Source organism: Bufo gargarizans, chromosome 7, assembly GCF_014858855.1.
Source record: "Bufo gargarizans isolate SCDJY-AF-19 chromosome 7, ASM1485885v1, whole genome shotgun sequence".
Taxonomy (NCBI): Eukaryota; Metazoa; Chordata; class Amphibia; order Anura; family Bufonidae; genus Bufo; species Bufo gargarizans.
Genome location: NC_058086.1, coordinates 174,263,082 through 174,274,385, shown reverse-complemented (window position 1 = coordinate 174,274,385; position 11,304 = coordinate 174,263,082). Strand labels below are relative to the sequence as shown.

Below are 11,304 nucleotides of genomic sequence, written 5' to 3'. Positions count from 1 at the left end.
TTGGTAGTATAGCCTTATATGTTCATACAGCTAAGCCTGCTAATAACCTATATACAGTTCCTATGTTTATGTGTTAAAGACAAAAGCAGAGTTATTTACTGTGACATCATTTTTGGATGTCATATAACTGTTATATTTTGTGTTCACAGAAGCAGAAAAAGATAATATGCCTTTAAGATTCTTTTTGTAATGTAAGGTGAGCTCAGTGACACAGCAGAAACAACAGAAAGCATAGTGTTAATCTGTTGTTGCTGGGCACAAGTCTAGACCAATCATAGCCAGCTTCTCACACAATAAGAGTTTTCACCAATCACAGCCAGCCTCACACACAGCCTGTATGGGAATTCCCCCAGCTCCTGCTGCTAGAATCATTATTCACCAGAGACAGGAGCTGAAGAGACATTCACTCCACTGAGAGCTGAGTTTTATGGAAACAAGAGGCCAAAAAAGGTTTACAGTTAAATAATGTTCATATTGTTAGTATTGTGTTTAGAACTGTATACTGAACTAGATATATACAGACAGGTCCATAAATATTAGGACAACAACACAATTCTAACATTTTTGGCTCTATACACCACCACAATGGATTTGAAATGAAACGAACCTCTCCATGTATTCACTGAAGGTAATTTCACACCTGGTGAGGTAAAATACAGAGTGGGCTCAGCATGCATGTGGAACCTGCATCCCATGAAACTAATGAAAACCAGATGGTACTGAAAGAGGTAGCATTTTGTGTAGGTTCCTGTCCAAAAGAGGACGACAGGCATTTTGTTGCGGACGACAGGCTCAAATTATTGTCACGGTAGGTGAGGGAAGGGAAGCAAACCAAATACAACAAAAGCAACAAAACACCAGGCTAAGCCCCAAAGTTAGGGAACAGGGAAAGGTCACCACCTGACAATCCCTGAACCTTTCCCTGACTGCTGACAACATGGCCAAATCATTAGAGTGGAAGTGCTCATACGCTGGAACCTAAGCCTAGCTGAGACTGAAACAAACCCTCAGCTAGGGAGCTGGAGATAAGACAACCAATTCCTAGAGCAAGGTGCAGGAACCAGCGTCTTCCTGAGGCCTATCCAGAACACACAACAAAAAGGGAAGGAGTAAGACTTAGCTTAAGACAGACGGGGAGCAGGAGATCCACTAAACACCAGCTGAGAACTCCAGAAGCAAATATAAACCGCAAGAGCTATAGTGAGAGACGGGTATAAAAAGCAGAACTAAATAGCTAATGAGTAGATCCTGTGGGGAGGTGGGATCCTGCCCAAAACCACAACAAAGAGAAACAGAAAAATCTGTCAGATAGACTCACATGTAGCAAGTCTGTCAGATCTTCTCAGGCCTCTCACAGGGCAGGGCGTGGTAATTATTTTGTACATAATCTACGTGCCAAGAATCTCAAACTTATAAAATTAGCATATTTTATAAAGTAGAAGGACCGTCACTACTGCTGCTAAACTGTCTCTGAGCCGCTTACTTCCATGTAACGGACGGACAGAGCTGTGTAACAGTCCACGTGTTGCTCTTATTGTAGATCATCCAAAATTCAGTAATACAGGTGTGTTTCATTTTAAGAGTCAGATGTACAGGCTGTAGCAGGAACGCTTCTGTCATGTGCCATTTTGAGTCTGTGGCCAATCCGCATTTTCTGTACATCGCGGACAGTATGCGGATTTAGGCCTCTTTCACACTTGCGTTGTCCGGATCAGGCGTGTACTCCACTTGCCGGAATTACACGCCGGATCCGGAAAAACGCAAGTGTACTAAAAGCATTTGAAGACGGATCCGTCTTCAACATGCTTTCAGTGTTACTATGGCACCCAGGACGCTATTAAAGTCCTGGTTGCCATAGTAGGAGCGAGGAGCGGGGAAGCGGTATACTTACCATCCGTGCGGCTCCCAGGGCGCTCCAGAATGACGTCAGAGCGCCCCATGCGCATGGATGACTTGCCATGCGATCACATCATCCATGCGCCTGGGGCGCCCTGACGTCACTCTGGAGCACCCCGGGAGCCGCACGGACGGTAAGTATACTGCTCTCCCGCTCCCCGCTACACTTTACCATGGCTGCCTGGACTTTAGCGTCCCGGCAGCCATGGTAACCATTCAGAAAAAGCTAAACGTCGTATCCGGCAATGCGCCGAAACGACGTTTAGCTTAAGGCCGGATCCGGATCAATGCCTTTAAATGGGCATTCATTCCAGATCCGGCCTTGCGGCAAGTCTTCAGTTTTTTTGGCCGGAGCAAAAAGCGCAGCATGCTGCAGTATTTTCTCCGGCCAAAAAACGTTCCGTTCCGGAACTGAAGACATCCTGATGCATCCTGAACGGATTTCTCTCCATTCAGAATGCATTAGGATAAAACTGATCAGGATTCTTCCGGCATAGAGCCCCGACGACGGAACTCTATACCGGAAGACAATAACGCAGGTGTGAAAGAGCCCTAAATAAGTTCTGCAGATTATAGAACATGTCTTACTCTTGTCCGTTTTGCAATCAGATATAGACATTTCTAAGGGTACTTTCACACTTGCGGCAGGACGGATCCGACAGGCTGTTCACCATGTCAGATCCGTCCTGCGGCTATTTTGCCGTGCCCGCGGACCGCCGCTCCGTCCCCATTGACTATAATGGGGACGGGGGCGGAGCTCCGGCGCAGCACGGCGGTGCACGGAGAAAGGCTGCCGGACTAAAATTACTGCATGTCAGGCTTTTTAGTCCGGCGGCTTTCTCCGTGCACCGCCGTGCTGCGCCGGAGCTCCGCCCCGTCCCCATTATAGTCAATGGGGACGGAGCCGCGGTCCGCGGGCACGGCGAAATAGCCGCAAGCCGGATCCGACATGGTGAACAGCCTGTCGGATCCGTCCTGCCGCAAGTGTGAAACTAGCCTAATATAAATATGTGGGGTCGGTATCCGTATTATGTGGATCCGCGATTTGCAGATTCCAAAACGGCAACGGCCATGTGGATGAGGCCCTAAAGGGAACCTGTCATGTGCTTTTTGACACCAACCTTTGCCATCTACAATGTAGTACCTGAAACATCGCTCTCCCCCATTCCAGATGCATGCCCCATATGTTTCATCATTCACACAATTACACTGAGTCCGGCATATTCATCAGTTAATTGGGTTGTCAAATTACAACAAGATACCTCCTATTACAGGACAGAGGATAAGTGTCTGACCGGCAGGGGCCCCAGCAGTTGGACCCCTAGGTGCCCGTGTTCCCCCATTTGAATGGTGCGGCAGACATGGATGTGTACTGCAGCTCCATACAACTCTATGGGACTGTGGAGATACCGAGTACAAGCGCTCAGCTATCTCTGTCCGCCCCATAGAGCTGAATGAAGCATAGCTCTCATGTCTAACGCTCCATTCTAATGGAGTTACATGGACCCCATTTTAGCAATCAATGGGGTCTGCAGCTTGTCTAATAGAGCAGAACAACGGAAGTAGATTCATGGATTTATAGAAAACAGGACATGTCAGTACCATGCTCAACTGCTGCTGCTGCTGCTGATGATGATTGATACAAATATAATATGCAGCTGATACTTCTGTATCTCTTTCATTGGTCTCATTGCCTAGACCGGGTCCTGTAGTAAATCTGGATTAATGTGCCCTTTATGTTTCTTATACATAAAAGGAAAATCCTTGTCTTGTACTCGTTCTCCCATCTTCCTTCATTACAAAACATGAGGTATTAGTTTATATCTTGGCCAAAAAATGCAAATAAGTCAAGTTCTTGTCTTCCAGCACATTACACTGTCATGTGATGGACAATGCGATATCATTAATATGACATGTTTAGGCAGAGTGTCCAATACACCAAGTGCAGCACACATATACTGACCCCACACGGGGGGATAATATAATGTACGGATATAATATAATGCAGCTTGAGCTGCTAGTTTGCGTCTTATTTTGGCCAAGATATGTAAGCTCGCAACCCACGTCAAGGGTCCTCATTATCTTGCGAGTTCCCTAACCTAACTGGGGCAAAAAAATATTAAAATAAAAAAACTATTTAGGGTTCCCCTACCTAGGACTACTTTCCTCATGAGACAGTGGATGTAGTTATCAGTCTGTCGGTGTCTTTATACTACAATGTGTTTTATTATTTTTATAAAGCTGCGATTACACGTGCGGCTTGAGCCGCGGTTACAGCTGGGTACATAGCGCTGGACGACCCTCTATGTACCGCAAAGCCTGAACATGGGGGTTATGAGAAGTCATCCACTGTCTATAGATACATTGTATATTGAATTTGCTATATCATTATATAATTCTTTTAAAAAATTAAGCATTAAGTGAAAAAATAACTAAAAAAAAAATGGATAAAAATGACTTTCTATGTAACTACTAATTATAACATGGAGAATTAAAATTTGAAGCTAATTGACCTATCAGCATGTTTTTGGAGTGTGGGAGGAAACCGGAGTGCCCGGAGAAAACCCACGCAAGCACGGGGAGGACATACAAACTCCATGCGGATACTGCCATAGTCAGATATAAGCTATGGCCCCGCAAGGCAACAGTGCTAATCACTGAGCCACCGTGCTGCCCACAAATGATGGATGTGATGGAAGGTGCCGCAGTGTGATGTCTCTGGGATGATGTTACATATGCGGCAGGAGACATGGATGAAGATGTTCAGTGTGGTGTTGATGGACTTAGGTGACAAAGGGGTGAGCAGATGGAGAGTGCATGTCCACACAGTCCAGATAATATAGTGTGGACGCCCAGAAAAGATGGCGGAGCAGATTGATGTTATGTGAGGCAGGAGAAGTAGATATAGATGTTCAGTGTGGAGATTTTAGATGTTATTTATATTCATGGAGCAGATTGATGTTATATGTGAGGCAGGAGAAGTAGATATAGATGTTCAGTGTGGAGATTTTAGATGTTATTTATATTCATGGAGCAGATTGATGTTATATGTGAGGCAGGAGAAGTAGATATAGATGTTCAGTGTGGAGATCTTGGATGTTATTTATCATCGTGAAGTAGATTACGAGGTATGGTGTGAAATCAGAGATTGCCAGGCAGAGATGGGGACAGTGTTCGGACACTCCTGCCCATGTAGCTTATATGGCAACAGAAGGATATTACACATGGTATGGTGGTAAGAGTCGACATGATCGGAGTAGCAGTGGAAGATGTGGTAGATGATGAGGGCAGTATCCACCCAAATGAGCTACTGGTGAGCAGCAAATGTGAAAAAGTCCATGACACAGACCCATAGAGAAGCAGGCAGTGCATGGACATGTCGCAAATATTTGTGATGCAGCTTATAGATATTAAAAGGTATGATGGTTGGAGCTGCTAAGGAGACGCAAAGAAAGAATATGCACTCAGAAGGCCTGTTGGTGACCAGAAGGATGGCAAATATGTTTCCAGATGACCTCTTAAGGAGAGAACAAGTGCTTGTCAAAAAACAAAATGCTGAAGATCTGATGTCCCCGTATGAAAAGGAGACAACCATTTCTGCAAAGCTGGTGGTGTGGCTACGGCATATTTTGTATGGTGTAGATAGTAAATACCTGGCTATTAGAACAGTGGAGGCAATTATGGGACACATCAACCATGCACTTAGATGTCCAGGTCTTGAGGAAGCATAGGGAACAGCGTAAGGAACTTTCAAGTTATCAGACCTTGAGCCACAGTTGATGGATATTACATATGGTGGCTAACCACGGTGACAGGTGGCTGGAGCATTGGGGAACAGACTAAGCAGAAAATTTAACCTCAGAAGACATGACGAGCAGACAAAGTAAATGTGCATCCAGATTACATGCTGATGACCAGGAAGATGGCAATGGTACGACTAAATAGTGCAGAGTGTGGAAGAGCGGGGAAAGATGCCAATGTTGTCATTGTTTGAAAAGGAGCAAATTCACTTTCTACCACCTGTGGACTGAGCAGTAGAGGAGGATGTGGTGAGTGGTAGCAATGTGCCGGGATGACAACTTGATGACCAGTTCAAAGGAGTGTTCCAGGAGTAAAGTATTGATGATTAGTTGAGCGAATCGAAATTCACAAAGAAGACTTCGATCTAAATTTCAGGATAAATTCGGTTCGCTGCAAAGCCGAATTTTTTCGTGTTTCGCAGTAGCGAATCAATTTAACCTGAAACAGCGTAAAAACAAAAAAAAAATACTTACCTGATCCATTTATTTGTGACGGGCGGCCTGCCACCATCTTGATTTAAGATCTCGGCCGAAATCCTGTGTGCAGCGACGTATGATGTCATTGCGACCTGCACAAAAGTTTGGGCCAGACCTTCAGTCAAGATGGTGGTGGATGGCCCGTCGTGAGCAAATGGATCAGGTAAGTATATATATTTTTTTTTTTACACTGCAATTTTACTATCAGATGCCACGATCAGTATGAACTCGGCATCTGAGGGTTACAATGACGGGGGCGGCGCAATCTCCGCTCCCTGTCATTGCACACACTAATTACAAAGAAATGCACTTTGTGACAAAGTAAATCGTCACAAAGCAGATTTTTGGGGAAAATTCAGCAAAGCAGCCGAATTAAATTTTTACAACTGATTCCCAGGACCCCCGACAATCAGCTGTTTGAATAGGCTGGTGAGCGCAGCGGCTTCTTCTTAGGCCAATCACATGGTCAAATGCTGCACGCTCTCTGCAAGTGAATGAGTCTGAGCTGCAATACCAATCACATCCACTATACGATGTATGGCGCTGTGCTTGCTATGCTGTGAGGAGGCTGAACGCTGCGTCCCTTATAAACAGCTGATTGGAGGGGGTGGCAGGGGTCTGACCTCCAGTGATCTGATGTTGGTGACCAATGTTGAGGGTAGGTCTTCACTACTGCACTCCTGGAAAACTCTTTTTAAATTCAAATCAATATGGACACAGATGACCTCTCACTGCGTAGATGAAAAGGGACAAACATTCACCAAGATGACATGATGATGTTGAAACAGTCCAGCAAAGTAAAGCAGAAAACGATTCTATATCTCCTTCAAACTTGGCTCAAGAACTTACAGTAATTGTTCCAATCCGGTCTTTAAATGTTTGAAATTCCACAAGGATGTCTTCACTGCAGGTGTGGGGTCCATGGACTGAAGCTCTACCAGATATGAAGAGATGGCACTCACACAGGTGGTGTTAAACTGATGCCTTTCAAGGACTGGAACTGTAATAATTCCATTGACATATCCAGATAGCAGTCCATGAATACATTCTGCCAGATGTAAAGAGTTCTTCATCTCAGTCCAAAAGTCATTCCTATATCTAAACAGGTCATTGTATACAGCAAATAATCTGGGAAGAGGCACAGTCATTTCCAGCATTGTCTTTGTTACAAATCCCGCAGGCCAATCCAAGGTGCAGACTTGTTGTTCCAGGTAATTCACCAAAAACCTGACCGGAAAGCACCTGGGGGTGCTGGAGAAGATCTTGCCCAGTGAAATCAGCTTCAGGCTCAGCATTTGCATCCTGTCAGCAGCAGCCATCTTTACGCTGTCCTTCAATTCTCTTTGTATGATTTCTTTCCATATATTCTTCACCAAGGAGACATCAGAAAAACATTCTGCATATTGAATGATTTTAAGCTTGCACTCGGAAAGTTGGAATGGGTGTGCAAATTTTTCATAGAGCTCTGTAAGGTCCATTATTTCTGAATCGAGCTGTGCCACAGACTTCTGTGTTGAGGAAAGATGTGAGAATTGGCTGCTTAAGGTCCCCTGGATTTCAAGCTGTATTTTAGCGACATCCAAGTAGTCTTCAAGTTCATGGATGAATTCTTTATCTTGAGCGGGTACATCCATGCTGTTGGTGGCTTTGGCACTCAAGATGGCTCTAGATAAGTATTCAATCCTTCTTTTAAGAGTCACAGCGGTGTTGTCAATGACTGCAAGTCTCGCCATCACCCTGGCTGCACTGATGTGGTTTCCATTCTTCTGATAGTAGCGATATAATAAATTCATGGTGTCCACTTGGTTTTCACGGCGGTTAGATATATGCAGCAAATGAGCCTCCAGAAAAGGTGATTTCATCTCTACCAGGATGTCTGTGAGATCAGCATGTATAAGCCAGTTGAATAGGACTATTTGGAAGAATTTATCTGAAGAACGCTGAGACACTATCAGTATTTGTTTCAAATCATGTCCAGGGTCTAGCTTCAGGGGTGCTGTAGGTGGAGGAGATTTCATTTGGTTGACCACCTCTTGCAGTGAATCAAGGATGATTTTGTAGCAGAACATCCTATCTTCAGTTGCTTGCAATCCTGCTGCGTCCCCTTTGGGCTTACCGTTCTTCAGAAAGAGCAATCCAAGTCCTGCTGGGTCCTTTTTCTCAGCAGATGTCAGGCAGAGATCCACTACACCTTCATAAAAATGTTCTTGTCTGTACTGGCCACAAATGTTCGCCAAGTCAATCAGGTGACATACTTTCTTGTACTCCTGCAGTGACACTCGCAGCATTTGGTCTTTATCATGCTTGTTCTGAGCTTGAAGGGACCTTTGTAGATTTGCCTTGGTGAAGATGGCATCCTCAGTGCTGTAAAATAGTGGGCACGCTCGTTGCAGGGAAGAAATGATTACATCTACCTGTAAGTTGTGTCGGATATGCCAGGTGATCAATGATGAAATAAGAGCTCTGGTCAACTCTTGGTTCCGGAGGAGTAGATCTTTAAAGGTAGTTTTTTTCAGCTGCTCCTGCAACACCGTGTGAAGCTCAGACACCACCTGGTGAAAGTGGCTCCCACAGAGCAGATTCCAAAGTGCTAAGATTTGAATAGACTGTCTGACCAGCTGGTGAAGTTCTTGAATTGAAGTTATCTCTGCTGACTGGGGCTTGTCATGTAGTTCTTGATCATCTCCAATGTTCTTTAGCTTCTGCCTTGTGCCAGTGGTTACCCTGTTGCCATGAGGGATTGTGCTTTTATATCTGCATCTGATGTCTTGGAGGGAGCCTGTTCCAAACTGAAAGTTCCTATCCAGAAACTCTTGTAAAACTCCAAGGTCCTGTAGAACAGATTTCAGAAGTTGACTGGAGACTCTGCTATGAATTTCAGTGACATCGCAGTTCTCCACCTTGAATTTCCTCTCAACTGTAAGTTCTTTATCCCAGATGCTCTGAATAATTCTGGTAAAGTGGATGTAGATACCATTGTGTCCTGCAGAAAAAATAATCACTGGCAAATAGCAAGGTTGACCAAGTGAAGCCAGGAAACTCAGATTTAGTGCATGGTTACCAGTGTGCAAGGGTGGCCCAACAGGTATAGAGGAATAAAAAATTGCCCTGATGTTATTGTGAGCAGCAAGTGAAGGGTTCATTTTCACCGGTGCTATTCCTCCATAACTGAAAAATGCCTGTGTAGCCCAGACAGACAGCTTCTGTTCAGAGGAAAAAGTAGAACAAGCAAGCTGTAAAGTAACTGCACAAGCCTGATCTCGTTGGTACAGTTTGAAGAATTGCTCAATGTTCTGTTCACCACCATCTTCATAAGTGCAGGCAAGATGTTGAAGCTGCTCCACTGGTGTGACCATAGAGAAAATATGGCTTCCATAAGCAGAGAGCACAACAAATTTCTTGGCTGGAAATGTGCGTCTTTCCATCGTTGTAGAAGAGTCAGTAAAAGATGCAAGTGCGCAGGAATAACCGGCCATGGGCACTTTAGAATGCGTTTCCATTGGTGACAACTGAAATCGCTTGGGGTCATGGTTAATGCACCATAAAAGATTACGGTCATCATCGGTAGAAGCTGCCATCAGGAAAACACCATCGCTGTAAAGCACTTTATGGACATTTGATGGCTTTTCCACTGAGGCAGAGGATGTAAATCCAGGAGGCATGCGAACATGCACCAAGGTCAACCCGCAGGGCTGGGCTGTGGGCTGCTGTAATGGTGCAGTGGTGAAGTAGAGGCGGACACCGGCACGAGTAACAGCCACTAAGTGACAAACTGCAGATTTTGATTCCTCAATGACTGCAATCCGTACAATGGGCTTGAATGCCGAATCATCCGACATCTTGGCAATGTCTGTAGCAGATGAGACGATGGTATCCTGGGATATTGATGTCACTTTTCTTATCCCATTACCATCTTGTCCCAAGTCATAAACCTGTAGCACCCCATTCTCAGAGAAGGTATACAAGATGTTGCGGCTGTTATCAACAGCAACCTGAGCAATGGGGTCGCATTTGGTTAAGCGCATGGATGTGAGAAGCACAGAGACCATGCTCTTAGAATGGTTTATGATCCAGCTGTTGGGGCTAAGCCAGCCGGCTTTAGCCTGGTAGACCACTTCATACAAGGATCCAGAGTGGCCTGACAGAAAGACGCGCCCATTGTGTGTGCCGGTCACAGAGATGTACATATCATCTGCGGCAGCTGAATACATGGGCTCTGTCAGTAGCTGGATTTCCTCGGTGGTCCTGTTATGGAGGTCTCCAGTCTGTAGACTGGTCACGGTGACTCCCAGCATAACCACTTTGACAGGAGTGGCAATGACTAGGAGATAAGCAATGTGTGGCTGGAGGAGACCTTCTTTAGGTCTTACTAGTCCAGCACACAGTATACTGTCCCTGAGTCCATCAAAAGAAATAAGATTTCTTCCATTCTGGAAATTCCAGAGGAAGAAATGACTGTTAATGACCAGCCAAGCCTGGCTGATCTCAGGGAACACCCCCATCATGCAATCAGGGTTTTGCATGGGGTCAAAATGGTCCAATATCTGCAGGGGAAGTGGCACTGTGTGCACAGCGCCCACTACTGGGAGTGTGGGGACACTCCGCTCATAAGAAGCCTGCAGGGGATAATCCAAAGGATGCGTACCTGACACGGTAGGAGAGTCATGGAGGTTCAGGAAAGATGACCGGTCCCTGTAAGCTTTGGCCTCCAGCAGCAGACGCTGGATGATCCTCTCAGCTCCGTCCATGGCGATGTCCTTGGCAGTTGGCTGCAGCTCTGATCGTTCTGTAACTGGAGAATTCAAATGCTTTTTTTTTTTTTTTTATTGCTTTATTATTTTCTCTGGAGAACAATATGAACAAAATACAAAATATGATCAATACGGACGTAAAGACCTTAAATAATATAATTATTAATATCCCCCTACACCCTTTATATAGTGGGGAAATAAAAAGGGAAAAAAATTAATAAAATTTTATATCCAATGAGACCACTCAAAATCTAAATTTAGCATTTGTTTAAATGTTAATTCTATAAGGGGATATGAAATATGAGAGATCCTGTGCCAGAAAAACCTAGTTTTATAACTGAACCCATTTTCTGGTTTATCTGCCTATTATCAGGAATATC

The 11,304-nt window shown here is 44.7% G+C and overlaps 1 protein-coding gene across 1 annotated transcript; it reads right to left on the bottom strand.

Moving 5' to 3' along the window:
• Positions 1 to 7,018: 7,018 nt before the first annotated feature.
• LOC122944234 (nuclear pore complex protein Nup155-like) lies at positions 7,019 to 10,921 on the bottom strand. Its single transcript, XM_044302461.1, has 2 exons — positions 8,705 to 10,921; positions 7,019 to 8,512 (listed from the first exon to the last, which is right to left on the bottom strand). Exons 1-2 carry the CDS (start codon positions 10,919 to 10,921, stop codon positions 7,019 to 7,021), a joined length of 3,711 nt encoding a protein of 1,236 aa, XP_044158396.1.
• Positions 10,922 to 11,304: the final 383 nt, after the last annotated feature.

Coding starts and splice junctions, on each gene's coding strand:
- LOC122944234 (XM_044302461.1), bottom strand. CDS start 10,921: ATGGACGGAGCTGAGAGGATCATCCAGCGTCTGCTGCTGGAGGCCAAA. Junction 8,513..8,704: donor TGGTGTCTGAGCTTCACACG/GTGTTGCAGGAG, acceptor ATCTTCACCAAG/GCAAATCTACAAAGGTCCCT.